The sequence below is a fragment of the Notolepis coatsorum genome (assembly GCF_963971535.1).
Source record: "Notolepis coatsorum genome assembly, contig: SUPER_7_unloc_2, whole genome shotgun sequence".
Lineage (NCBI taxonomy): Eukaryota > Metazoa > Chordata > Actinopteri > Aulopiformes > Paralepididae > Notolepis > Notolepis coatsorum.
In genome coordinates, this window is record NW_028174879.1 from 556888 (window position 1) to 572010 (window position 15123).

Here is a 15123-nt window from a genome sequence, read left to right on the forward strand (position 1 = left end):
AGAGAGAGAGAGAGAGAGAAGGAGATGAGAGAGAGAGGAGAGGGAGGAGGAGAGGAGAGAGAGAGAGGGGGGGGGGAGGAGGGAGAGAGGAGAGAGAGAGAGAGGGGGGAGAGAGAGAGAGGAGGAGGGAGAGAGAGAGAAAGGGAGAAGAGACAGAGAGAGAGAGAGAGGGGGGGAGGGAGAGAGAGAGAGAGAGGGAGAGAGACGGAGAGAGACAGAGAGAGAGAGGGAGAGAGAGAGAGAGGGGGGGAGAGAGAGAGGGGGAGAGAGAGAGACAGAGACACACGAGAGACACACAGACACACACACAAGAGAGAGACACACACAGACACCACAGAGAGACACACACACACACCACACAAGACACCACACACACACACACAGACAGACACACACAGACAGACACGACACACACACACACACACCACACAACACACACACAAGACAGATCGTTAGGTCATTGGAAAGATAGAATCCTTCGAGTCTGCAGGTCTGGTTCAAGTTCTAGTTATTGATTGTCTAAACTAGGGATGTCCGATATTTATCGGCCTACCGATATTGGCATTCAAATGTAATATCGGAAATTATCGGTTTTCATTTTTTACATTTTATTTAACCTTTATTTACCCAGGCAAGCAAGTAAGAACTAATCCTTATTTTATTTATTGTCAAAAGTATGCATGATGTTGTGTTCATTTCACGACAAGAGATATGTAATGTTAATTATCTGAAATTATTCCGTTTTTTTAGGGGGAAACCCTGCACACATATCGGTATCGGTTGATATCGGTATCGGAAACTAAGAGTTGGACAATATGGATATCGGTATAAAAGCCAACATGGAACGTCTCCTGGTCTAAACATGAACCAACAGCGACTCTGTCAGAGCTCCTCCCACCTTCCCCATCTCCGTGGCCATGATGATGTCACGGGGATGCCGAAGGGCGTGGCCAGTGTGGTGATGTCACTCTCCGCCCAGCCGCTGGCAGGGAGCCCCTGGATCAGGACCACGGCCATCTGGGGGGGGGGAACGCACTTTACTATTAACCCCGTCACTGCCACACGACAGCCGGTTAACCCTTTCGCTGTGACGATACAGAAGGTTAGCCCTTTACTATCACACAACCGACGGCGATGCTCCATCATTAGCATCATTAGCTCCGCGATACGGAGCTAATGATGAGCATTGCCGTCGGTTGTGTGATAGTAAAGGGTTAACCGGCTGTCATGTGGCAGTGAAAGGGTTCAAATGACATGGACCTGTACGAGAACTATGATAATAACATGGTAGTTATGAGCTGTATTATATGTATCATATATGTAGTATGTATGTAGTATATATGTAGTATATATGTAGTATATACGTAGTATGTATGTAGTATATACGTAGTATGTATGTAGTATATATGTAGTATATACGTAGTATATACGTAGTATATACGTAGTATGTATGTAGTATATATGTAGTATATATGTATCATATATGTAGTATGTATGTATGTATGTATGATGTATGTAGTATATATGTAGTATATATGTAGTATATATGTATCATATATGTATATGTATGTAGTATGTATGTAGTATATATGTAGTATATATGTAGTATATATGTAGTATATATGTATCATATGTAGTATATATGTAGTATATATATAGTATATATGTAGTATATATGTAGTATATATGTATCATATATATAGTATGTATGTAGTATATATGTAGTATATATGTAGTATATATGTAGTATATATGTATCATATATGTAGTATATATGTATCATATATATAGTATGTATGTAGTATATATGTAGTATATATGTAGTATGCATGTAGTATATATGTATCATATATGTAGTATGTATGTAGTATATATGTAGTATATATGTAGTATGTATGTAGTATATATGTATCATATATGTAGTATATATGTAGTATATATATAGTATATATATAGTATATATGTAGTATATATGTATCATATATATAGTATGTATGTAGTATATATGTAGTATATATGTAGTATGTATGTAGTATATATGTATCATATATGTAGTATGTATGTAGTATATATGTAGTATATATGTAGTATGTATGTATCATATATGTAGTATATATGTAGTATATATAGTATATATGTAGTATATGTATCATATATATAGTATGTATGTAGTATATATGTAGTATATATGTAGTATGCATGTAGTATATATGTATCATATATGTAGTATGTATATAGTATGTATATAGTATATATGTAGTATATATGTAGTATATATGTAGTATGCATGTAGTATACATGTAGTATATATGTATCATATATGTAGTATATATGTATCATATATGTAGTATATATGTATCATATATATAGTATGTATGTAGTATATATGTAGTATATATGTATCATATATGTAGTATATATGTAGTATATATATAGTATATATGTATCATATATAGTATGTATGTAGTATGTATGTAGTATATATGTAGTATGTATGTAGTATATATGTATCATATATGTAGTATGTATGTAGTATATATGTAGTATATATGTAGTATGTAGTATATATGTATCATATATGTAGTATATATATAGTATATATATAGTATATATGTAGTATATATGTAGTATATATGTATCATATATATAGTATGTATGTAGTATATATGTATCATATATGTAGTATATATGTATCATATATGTAGTATGCATGTAGTATACATGTAGTATATATGTATCATATATGTAGTATATATGTAGTATATATGTAGTATATATGTAGTATATATGTATCATATATATAGTATATATGTTGTGAAGGATCAGATTAAACCGAATATGTATATTTATTTATATATATATATTTAATTGTATTTGTATATCGTTTGATATCCCATGTATATTCCTTGTACAATATGCATTGAATATCCCCGTTTCTACTAAACAGCCCATAATAGTTTCATTCTACCATTGGACTAGAACCTGGCGCCAGGTTGCCATACCCCTAGGTTCAAGTTCAATCGTGCCGCCTAACATGTCGAGGCAGCCCCCGGTTCCGCGCAGTAATATGCCGGGTGAAATACGTGTGGTACTATTTGTTCATAGCGCATATATATATGACGCTCGTAAAGTAGAACTTTCTTTTAGTCCAGTTCTTTACCCTCCAACAGAGTGACAGACGCAAAAGCCTCCCCACGAAGCACGTGCGGTGTAGTAGGGCCTACTTGGCCCAGAATAGGCATTGAGATATCGTGTAGATTAATAGTTGAATGGTCATAGTTTGGCACCATACCGTCGAGTTGGACGTATTCTATTAAGCTAATAATAGTCTATTTATGTATGGTGCATCGTTCGGTTCGAGTCCTACAGTTATCAGTACCCCCATCGTTCCTGACGTTATCTGGACGCTTATCCAGGCTGGTCAGACCCCTAGTGGTGATTGCATCCGAGGAGCTCCGGGTCAAGAGCGACTGGACCTGTATATTGGATTACTCTACCCGACGACGGCGAGCCTTCCACGGCTCTTGGATTATGCTTTATGTGCTTTGATTATTCCATGGATAAAGGCCAACACTGTCGAGTGTTGGAATTACCCCCCGGAGAGGACTACAGGTGAGGCGGCGCTCTACACGTGAGGTCGCACCACGTCTCTCCGTTGTGGACCGGCAGATACCGTTCCACAGAGGGTCCAGCTGTGTTCGTCTACGGCCCGAGGTTCTGTGGGCACTGGGTCTAAGACTTTGGATTCTCCCAAGACACCGTCGGCCAGATGGAATACCGTCAGCGACTTCTCTAACCCCCCCCTCCTACTGTCTTACAACCAGCGGGACCCCCCCCCCCCTTAGTGTATCCAGCTATAATTATTTAAGTACTATCGCTATCGTTTCCTAAATATTCCAGGTTGTATACTTACTCCCTGCGCAACCAGAGATTGGACATTCAATGTTGATTTACCTACGAATACTCATTTGCCATAAAAGTGCATACTTAACATTTCAAATCATAAATGTAATTAAGTGAATATTGTGTACACCCTTTGCTGTATTAAATATTCGATTTGGTCCATTTGTGTTGGTTCGTTTCATCAGGTGGGAAAGTGTTCATCATACTTATATCTTGTACTGGGTGGCCAGAAGTTAAAGTACATGAGGTAGTGGTATTAAATATCATATCTAACAATACAGTCAGGGAATTGTACCCCTCAGCTACAATTGGTCCTTCGAGCCGGATGGGTAACTAGTGTAATATTAATATAGTGTTATTAATATCAAAATGGCCTATGATGAACACTCCACGAAACGATCCTCCTAACCTAGAACGCCCGCGGCGCAGACGACAGACACCTCAGTACTTAGAGGCTTACACTGTCAGTCAACTACCTAGCCTTCGACAAACGGTAAACGTAGTAAAAGTAGAAAGTAAAATTATGTCTGACCTTAACGACCAGGTTTCCCCGACCACAGAGGCCCTAGTAGGTCCTAATGTAACTGACCAAGCCCACGGTGGGGACCAGGAGGGAATCGACATGCCTTTACCCCCCGCCACTACTAAAGAAGTAGTCCCCGACACGCCCCGGGAGGAAGACAACCCTACAGAGAGAGAACTCTGCACGGAAGAAGAAGAGGAGAGCGCCGAGGAACTAGAGCTCCAGGACTCCCCAACGAGTACCCCCAGGAGCGGTTCACGCAGGAGCGGCTCACCTCCACTACCGCCTTCCCCCAGCGAAGCGGAGAGGATACTACAACAGGCGTTCCTCGTCAGCCTGACAGCCTCTACCGAACGCGATCGGCTCCAAGCACAGACGCTTAGCGAGCGCGAACGTCTCCAAGCCCAGGCGACCAGCGAGCGCGAACACCTCCAAGCACAGCAACGGAGCGAAGAACAGCGCACAAGTCTGGAGATGAGACGCTTCCAGATGGAAGAGAATATGGCAAGAGACCGCGCCGACGCCCAGCGCACCGCTGCCGGTGCCCAAAGAGACGCAGAGCGCGACAGACTACAAGCGCAACTGATAGAGCAGCTGATCAAAAGGACAACTCCCTCTCCCTCCGCCAGGGGCTCAAGGAACTCGTCGAGACAGCAGTCAAGAGCAGCGTCACCGCAACGAGCAAGCGACCCTGAACTTGACCAACAGACCGAGTCTAGACCCCCCGCAGACCCCCTTCCCATACCGGTCCAAGCGAGACCCAGCTACAAGGAAGGAGCGGCCTACACTGCGGAGAAGCTAAATAAACGATTACAAGATCTGGAAGATTTGATAGAAGAAGAAGAGGGAGAAGAGGAGAACCAAGCCCGACGACAGCACAGTACTCCACCGGACCAGGAGGTCCCATACAGTCCAGGCTATACCCCCGCGGCGCTGCGCTACAGACCCCTGACTCTATTTACGGGTGAGCACGACGCACGACCAGCCCCGAGGAACAGTACCTGGACCAGCGGGCCATGGTACCCTGCCAGTACCGGCCCACAGCGAGGCGCAAGAGGGGACTCGCCCAGGAGGTCTCTCCCCCAACGCTCGCCGATGTATTCGCCATCCACGGCGTCATACAACGCCACGCCATCAATCCCAGACTTCGCCTATGAGAGTCGAGCACAGTACACGGAGCTCCGGATGTGCTTAGAGACAATGCTGGCGGATGTCATTGATGAACGCCACAAATATGCAATATTATTGAAGCACCTGAAAGTACAGCGAGCACACAATATAGCGCTAGCCTATGCTACCTCCTCGACCCCATACACAGCGGCCCTTGCAGCGCTGGATCAAAGATATGGACGTATATGGGATTACGTAATCCAGGAGATAAGGCATATTGACCGCCTACCCCCAGCCACAGACAATCGCTCACTAGATGACCTGTCAATTAAAGTGCAGTCCCTGGTGGGGATGCTGGGAGCTCAACGGGAGAAGGGCAGGCATGAGCTGTACGCCAACTCTAACGTTGAGAGGATTTTGGAGAAGCTGCCACCCGCAAGACAGGAGCGCTTTCGGCGGCAGAGGGACTACCGAGATCCCGACGGCCCCGAGCCATCCCTCCTTGATCTGGCCGACTTCCTGGCGAGAGAGGTCAGCAGCTTACGACTGGACACCTTCGGGCGGAGCACGCCAAGCTCCAGAGAGGGACCCAGGAGAATAAATGATGGAAGAAGATCGGTGACTGTCATGCACCAATCAGAGTCAGTACCGAGCAGTAAGAGTCACAGCACCCCCTCGAGGAAGGAGAAGTGGAAGAGAGCGTGTCCCTACTGTGAGAAAGAACACTGGCTGTCACAATGTGACACATTCACAAAGATGAATGCAGAAGAAGTGAGCCAATGGATAAAGTCCAACCGGCGCTGTTATCGATGTGCGCGGCCCCACATGGCAGCCGAATGCCGCCTAAAGAAAAGGTGCAGCCGGTGCGATGGAGCCCATCTAGATATACTACACGATAGTAACGGAAGACGGCCTACACCTGCACCACGGAGCGGCACCAAGGCAAGTGTCATGTACATTGACCCCGCCAGCAGCAACGGAGCTCAAGTGCTCTTAAAGGTAGTCCGTGTGACATTGAGCTACCAGGATAAAGTCATGGACACTTACGCCGTCCTTGATGACGGGTCAGAGAAGACCCTTCTGCTCGCCTCCGCTGCGACTCAACTGGGACTGCGGGGGAGCAAGAACGAAATGACGATTCGGACAATAAGAAGAGATTTGAAGACGATAAAGGGCGAGAATGTCTCCTTCACTATCGCAGCCAACGGGCAGCCAGAGCGACGGTACAAGATCACAAATGCTTTCACCAGCCAAGAAATAGGACTCTCGCAGTACACCTACCCTGTCACCAAGTTGATGGATAAATATGTGCACCTGCGCCAATTACCTATCCCGCTCATAAACGGCGCTACCCCGACCCTGTTGATAGGCTCCGACCATGCAGAACTCATAGTCCCGATTGACCGGGTCCATACCGGTCCCCGAGGCTGTCCTGCAGCCGTCGAGACCCGCTTAGGATGGACATTACAAGGCCCCCTCGCTAAATCTCTCAACCGAACCGCAGCCACTAGCTGCTTCCACTCCCGAACGACAGAAGAAGACACCACTCTCCTGCAGCATGTCGAGAGGCTATGGACCCTAGAGACAATGCCCTTTAAGAACGAAAAGAAAGACATTCGCTCTAAAGAAGACATTTACGCCATCCACCTACTCGAGCAGGGGACAAAGAGAGTCACAGTCGGCGGAGTGATGAGATACGCAACTCCACTCCTGAGGAGAGGGAATGCCCCCCTTTCACGCAAAGAAAGACGCCACGGAGCGCTATCTACTGAACACAGAGCGGCGCCTAGCCAAAGACCCCGCTCAACAGAGTGTGTACCGAGCTGAGATTGAGAAGCTAATCACAGCGGGACACGTAACAAAGATTGACATTAAAGAGGCCGATCAGACGACCGAATCATGGTACGTGCCGCATCACAAGGTCCATCACAATGGCAAGGATCGCATTGTGTTTAACTGCAGCTACCAGATCGGATCCCAAAATCTGAATAAAGAGCTCTTGCCCGGCCCCACACTCGGCCCCTCCCTACTAGGCGTGCTACTGCGCTTCCGCCAGGACAAGGTGGCTATAAGTGGGGATATCAAAGGGATGTTCTTGCAAGTGAGACTAGTAGAGGAGGACAAGCCTCTGCTACGGTTCCTATGGAGAGAGAAGATCGGAGATGAGAACCCATCTATCTACCAGTGGGAAGTACTCCCCTTCGGAACCACATGCAGCCCGTGCTGTGCTACATTTGCACTACAGAAACACGTCACAGAGGACCCAGCAGCAGATGAAGAGGTCCAACACAGTGTGAAGAACAGTTTCTACGTAGACAACTGTCTACAAAGCGTCTCGACTCAAGAAGAAGCCGAGGCTCTCCTAATCAAGTTACGCGCCTCCCTAATCAAAGGAGGCTTTGATCTCAGGCAGTGGGCCAGCAGTGACCCGCACGTATTGCGCAGCCTCTCCTCCGCAGACAAGGCTGCCAGCAGCGAGACCTGGATGGCGACAATCCCAGGAGAAGCCCAAGAAATGACACTAGGATTAGTCTGGCGCTTCAAAACAGACTCGCTCCACTATAGACACAAACCCTTGGCTCCAGAGCAAGGAAGGTCGGCGACGATACCGACCACCAGACGGAGTGTGTACAGAACACTCGCCAGACAATATGACCCGTTGGGATGTATTCTACCTTACACCACCAGGGCAAAGATGATTGTACGAGCACTATGGGACAAGGACCAGGGCTGGGACGACCCAATACCCGCACACCTTGCCTCAACATGGAGAGTGGGAGACGGAACTCCGCTCACTCCCAGGTGTCAACATACGCCGCAGCTACCTCCCATCCACAGTGAGGCCAGAGACATGCGAGATTGAGCTACACGTCTTCAGCGATGCCTCCGAAGTAGCCTACGGATCGGTTGCTTATTTGCGTGCCCAAGAGATGGGAGGAGAGATACACACTGCTTTCATACTGGCCCGCTCAAGGATAGCCCCACGTAAGCAACAATCTATCCCACGTCTAGAGCTCTGCGCAGCCCTCGCAGGAGCGCATCTAGCCACGTTAATCCAACGTGAACTCACCATTCCGGTGCATAGAACAATCTTGTGGTCAGATTCCACGACAGTACTCACATGGATTAAGTCTGATTCATGCAGATACAAAGTCTTCGTGGGAGTCAGAGTCACCGAGATTCAGGAACTAACAGAAGAAGCAAGCTGGAGATATGTGGATACCAAACACAACCCAGCTGACGTCATCACCCGGGGAATGTCCCTGGATGACCTAACCCGTCGCAACATCTACAGTGACGGACCAGCATTCCTCCAGCTCCCGGAAGGAGATTGGCCTACGCCCACCCCGAGGGAAGCAAGTAGAGAGGAGGCTGAGAACAAGAAGCCTATGTTCTGTGGACTGAGCACTGTCGCCTCCACAGACCCGAACATAGATGACTGCATTACCCTAGAGAGTGCGCAACAAAGGACATTCCTGCGGCACCACCCAGAGATTCAGTCCACCACTGACATGTCAGCAGCTGACTACGAAGAAGCAGAACTTCTTCTACTACAACGAGCCCAGAGAGACTCGTTCCCCGATGAGCTAGACTGTCTACAGGGAGGAAACCCCGTCCCATCAGACAGCAGACTGATTCACCTGGCACCAGAGAGTGACGCACATAATCTCATCAGAGTGGGTGGTCGCCTGCGGAGAGCCCCCGATCTACCAGATGACATTAAGCACCCGATCGTCTTGAACAGCCGACACAAGGTCACAGAGCTGATCATAAAGAAATACGACGAGGATGTACACCACGCAGGAGCAGAGAGAGTCTTCGCGGAGATCAGACGTCGCTATTGGATACTTCAAGGAAGAGAAGCGGTGCGACGCTTCCAGCGAACCTGTCTAGACTGCCGAAAGTGGCGCGCGCAGCCCAGCATACCACGGATGGCTGACTTACCCCCCTGTCGCCTCCGACTCGGCGACAAGCCATTCCACTCCACAGGCATGGACTGTTTTGGCCCGTTGTATATAAAAAGAGGAAGAGGAACCAAGAAGCGGTGGGGTATTGTATTCAAATGCATGACCACCAGAGCGATACATATCGAGCTCCTTCCGACCATGAGCACAGACTCATTCCTTATGGCCTTCCGGAGATTCATATCACGGAAAGGACAACCGTCTACATTGTTGTCTGATCACGGGACCAACTTCAAAGGCGGAGAAAGAGAGCTGAGAGAGAGCTTCCAAGCTATGGGCCCAGAACTTAAGACCCACCTCGCTCCAGCCCAGGTTGACTTCCAGTTTAATCCCCCGAACGCACCCCACTTCGGTGGAACCTGGGAACAAGAAGTACGTTCTATAAAGACAGCCCTGTATGCCGTACTCGAAGCCCAGACTGTGGCAGAGGAAGTCCTAATGACAGTCCTCACGGAGATCGAGGGAGTATTGAACTCCAAACCCCTCGGTTACGTCTCCAGTGATGTAGCAGATGTCGACCCAGTCACCCCCAACACACTCCTAATGGGGCGGCTGGACCCCGCACTACCCCAGACAATGTACAGGCCCGAAGAAGCGAACGGCCGAAGAATGTGGAGGTACAGCCAAGTACTAGCTGACAAGTTTTGGAGCAGCTTCCTACTTCACTACCTACCGTCTCTACAGACCCGCCAGAAGTGGGTAAAAGAGAGAGACAATTTGACAGAAGGAACAGTCGTCATGATAGTTGACCAGTCACTCCCCAGAGCTATGTGGCCGGCTGGCCGCGTAAGCAAAGTGATCACCGGTGCCGATGGCAAGGTCCGAGCAGCTGAAGTACTCGTCCAAGGGCGCACCTACACACGGCCCGTGGCGAGGCTCATAGAACTGCCCCGACTCCCAGATACTATCGATGATGACCATGACCCTATGACTTTGTGAGTTGACTGACCTTACAGCGGACCTTGAGTGGAAGACAGTGCGGTTAATCTGTCTCTGCTTAGCTAATTAGGTGGGACTAATTAGGGGGCGGCTGTTGTGAAGGATCAGATTAAACCGAATATGTATATTTATTTATATATATATATTTAATTGTATTTGTATATCGTTTGATATCCCATGTATATTCCTTGTACAATATGCATTGAATATCCCCGTTTCTACTAAACAGCCCATAATAGTTTCATTCTACCATTGGACTAGAACCTGGCGCCAGGTTGCCATACCCCTAGGTTCAAGTTCAATCGTGCCGCCTAACATGTCGAGGCAGCCCCCGGTTCCGCGCAGTAATATGCCGGGCGAAATACGTGTGGTACTATTTGTTCATAGCGCATATATATATGACGCTCGTAAAGTAGAACTTTCTTTTAGTCCAGTTCTTTACCCTCCAACAGAGTGACAGACGCAAAAGCCTCCCCACGAAGCACGTGCGGTGTAGTAGGGCCTACTTGGCCCAGAATAGGCATTGAGATATCGTGTAGATTAATAGTTGAATGGTCATAGTTTGGCACCATACCGTCGAGTTGGACGTATTCTATTAAGCTAATAATAGTCTATTTATGTATGGTGCATCGTTCGGTTCGAGTCCTACAGTTATCAGTACCCCCATCGTTCCTGACGTTATCTGGACGCTTATCCAGGCTGGTCAGACCCCTAGTGGTGATTGCATCCGAGGAGCTCCGGGTCAAGAGCGACTGGACCTGTATATTGGATTACTCTACCCGACGACGGCGAGCCTTCCACGGCTCTTGGATTATGCTTTATGTGCTTTGATTATTCCATGGATAAAGGCCAACACTGTCGAGTGTTGGAATTACCCCCCGGAGAGGACTACAGGTGAGGCGGCGCTCTACACGTGAGGTCGCACCACGTCTCTCCGTTGTGGACCGGCAGATACCGTTCCACAGAGGGTCCAGCTGTGTTCGTCTACGGCCCGAGGTTCTGTGGGCACTGGGTCTAAGACTTTGGATTCTCCCAAGACACCGTCGGCCAGATGGAATACCGTCAGCGACTTCTCTAACCCCCCCCTCCTACTGTCTTACAACCAGCGGGACCCCCCCCCCCCCTTAGTGTATCCAGCTATAATTATTTAAGTACTATCGCTATCGTTTCCTAAATATTCCAGGTTGTATACTTACTCCCTGCGCAACCAGAGATTGGACATTCAATGTTGATTTACCTACGAATACTCATTTGCCATAAAAGTGCATACTTAACATTTCAAATCATAAATGTAATTAAGTGAATATTGTGTACACCCTTTGCTGTATTAAATATTCGATTTGGTCCATTTGTGTTGGTTCGTTTCATCAGGTGGGAAAGTGTTCATCATACTTATATCTTGTACTGGGTGGCCAGAAGTTAAAGTACATGAGGTAGTGGTATTAAATATCATATCTAACAATACAGTCAGGGAATTGTACCCCTCAGCTACAATATATGTAGTATATATGTATCATATATGTAGTATATATGTAGTATATATGTAGTATATATGGCAGTGCTCAGGGCTACACACCTCATCACTGCTCTTCTGATCAGCTTCAGTTCCTGTTGGGGAAACACATAAAATCACATATTTAGTTTAAAACCAACCAACAAAGAACATTTCATGTGGAAATAGTGGGAATTGGTCAAATTGGTGAGCAGTCACAAATATCGCGGGGGGTTTATTGAATTTGCGTTCGTTCTTGTGATGGCTGAATTGCACAATCCTTGAGGGTCTGAGTTATAATTTCGCTACTCAAGACTTTTTCCGAGACAGTAAGTTCATTTGACATATTCTAGTCTAACGACACCTAGATTTATCAATAGCAATAGTAATATATATGTAACGTTAATGCCACAAAACGAATGCCTTTGTTAATCATAACGTTGATGCAGTTATTAGCGTTGCGTTGGCTGTAACGGACATGCGTGTGTGTGTGTGTGTGTGACGGATATTGACGGACGGAATTGACGGATAATTATCGGCCACTGCCATCTGTAAATTTGATCTTATCGGCCGATTGCAGTCAACAAGGCACATATCGGCCGATACCGATAGGTAACCGATATATATCGGTGCGCCCCTAATTATATAAATGTATTTTATTTAGCCGTATTCTCTGACCTGGGTCTTCAGCGCCGCTGGCGGACTTGGTCTTCGATGCGCCGGCTTTCCTGTGGAGAGAGAAGAGCAGATCAAACCTTGTTATCCTGGGAGCCGAACATACAACATACTAGCTCTGGTCATGTGAGACAGGAAGAACAGGCGAACTGACCTTGTAATGATGCCAGCCATCTTGTAGCTCGTCCACTAGTAGAGAAGTAGAAGGGAAGAGAAATAAATAGTAGTAGAAGAAAAGTACAGCCTGGTTTAGCCTGGTTAAATAACAATGTTCTTAACCTCAGGGTTCCCACAGACATTGCAAAATGAAATTCAATGACTTTCAAGTGCTTTTTCAAGCACTCTTTCATTTAAAAAGGGCACTTAAAAGGATCCAATTACCTTGTACCTTGCTACAATCAGGGAAGCAGTGATCTGCTGGTCTCTGATGGCCAGGCTGGTGGCATCGGCTAAATCCTTGGCATCTTCAGACCTCACCATACACACTGATGCCTAGAGAGGAAGGGGGGGGGGGGGGAGAGAGGGAGAGAGAGAGAGAGGAGAGAGAGAGGGGGGGCAGAGCCAGCCCAGAGAGATAGAAAATAAAGAGAGGTCTGTATTAAGGCCATGGTTACACTGGGTTAAAACAGCAACGTTCTATTTTCGAATGATTACGTTTGCATGTCCAAGTTAAAAAGAAACGCAGTTTTGGCAGGAAAACGCGTTTTCCTAGTGGCAACGCTCAAAACGTGTTTTCGTTTTGGAAACTCGCCGACAATGGTGCCATGTAATTTGCGCGAGCCGGATACGGAGCCGTTCTGCCCAACGCCCATGCGCAGTAGAGACCTGCACGGTTATTTCCAGTGTTTACAGCAGAGCTGTCCCAAGTAGCTGCGGCTACCAACGTGTTGTCAAGTTATTGTTATAAGGAGCCCAGTCCAAACTACAACAGTCTGCATTCCCTCAACAATTGTTTTGTATTGAGCCGTATTGTATTGTACCCATTCTGCAATCTGTTAAATAACGTTTACATCCATTTATTCTGCTAGCATTAACGTTACTACGCTGCTAGCCACAATGCTATACTGTTATAATGGCATATCCCAATCACGTTAGCACGTAAGCTAACAAAATCGGCGACCTTTTTGGGAGACTAAACTCCGCTCTTGGTGGTCAATTGTGTTGATGTTAGTTTTGTTTCATCAACAAATCATCAACAAATGAGGCAGAACACACAGTGAATGTATCCGTTTTTGTTTATTGGACTTTATTTCTTGCTGAAAAATAAATGCCATGTAGCTAAAAGGCTCATGCGAGGTATAAAGATGGTGGCTTTTCTGAGATTTTGAGCAGGATGTGGAGTGACTCGTTCAAACTTTCTGATTGGTTGAAAATGGCCTTCATGTTTGAACTACATCGCCACCTACTGCTTTGGCATTGTACTACATGTATATACATCACTCTGTGGTCAGGAGACAAAACAATGTCTAACTTGCCTGCGATTACGTAGCGTTCTGAAAAACAAAACTGAAACTGAAAACGAAACTGGCCCTAGTGTAACCGCAGCCTAAGGCTAAGGTTACACGACAGGAAAACACAGTGAGGTTAGACGAGGCGTTGTCTCCTGAGCTCTCCTCGTTGCCAGAAGCCTAGGCGTGGTCAGACGGCAACGATGTCATCACTGAATTCAACACTGAGCATGTGCGGGCAGGTACTCGTCGCGAGCACAGAGCTATAAACACAGAGCGAGCGTGTGTGCATGTGTGAGCGACTCGAGTCGCGAGTGTACCCAGCCTGGATTAAAGTGCCCCGTCACCAGGTGTACCCACTACCCAGCCTGGTTTAAAGTGCCCCGTCACCAGGTGTACCCACTACCCAGCCTGGTTTAAAGTGCCCCGTCACCAGGTGTACCCAGCCTGGTTTAAAGTGCCCCGTCACCAGGTGTACCCACTACCCAGCCTGGTTTAAAGTGCCCCGTCACCAGGTGTACCCAGCCTGGTTTAAAGTGCCCCGTCACCAGGTGTACCCACTACCCAGCCTGGTTTAAAGTGCCCCGTCACCAGGTGTACCCAGCCTGGTTTAAAGTGCCCCATCACCAGGTGTACCCACTACCCAGCCTGGTTTAAAGTGCCCCGTCACCAGGTGTACCCAGCCTGGTTTAAAGTGCCTCATCACCAGGTGTACCCACTACCCAGCCTGGTTTAAAGTGCCCCGTCACCAGGTGTACCCACTACCCAGCCTGGTTTAAAGTGCCTCATCACCAGGTGTACCCAGCCTGGTTTAAAGTGCCCCGTCACCAGGTGTACCCAGCCTGGTTTAAAGTGCCCCGTCACCAGGTGTACCCACTACCCAGCCTGGTTTAAAGTGCCCCGTCACCAGGTGTACCCAGCCTGGTTTAAAGTGCCCCGTCACCAGGTGTACCCAGCCTGGTTTAAAGTGCCTCATCACCAGGTGTACCCAGCCTGGTTTAAAGTGCCCTGTCACCAGGTGTACCCAGCCTGGTTTAAAGTACCCCGTCACCAAGTGTACCCAGCCTG

General features: G+C 47.1%; 1 protein-coding gene across 1 annotated transcript in view; it reads right to left on the minus strand.

The window, feature by feature from the left end:
* The window catches only part of LOC311232732 (uncharacterized protein), a 123375-nt gene that overhangs the window by 60227 nt on the left and 48025 nt on the right, over positions 1-15123 (minus strand). Inside the window, exons 8-12 of the mRNA XM_084338313.1 lie at positions 12989-13099; positions 12762-12796; positions 12611-12660; positions 12017-12048; positions 931-1017 (exon numbers count right to left, since the gene is read on the minus strand). Coding sequence (XP_084194439.1) covers positions 931-1017; positions 12017-12048; positions 12611-12660; positions 12762-12796; positions 12989-13099 — 315 coding nt within the window. The remainder of the gene's footprint in view (positions 1-930; positions 1018-12016; positions 12049-12610; positions 12661-12761; positions 12797-12988; positions 13100-15123) is intronic.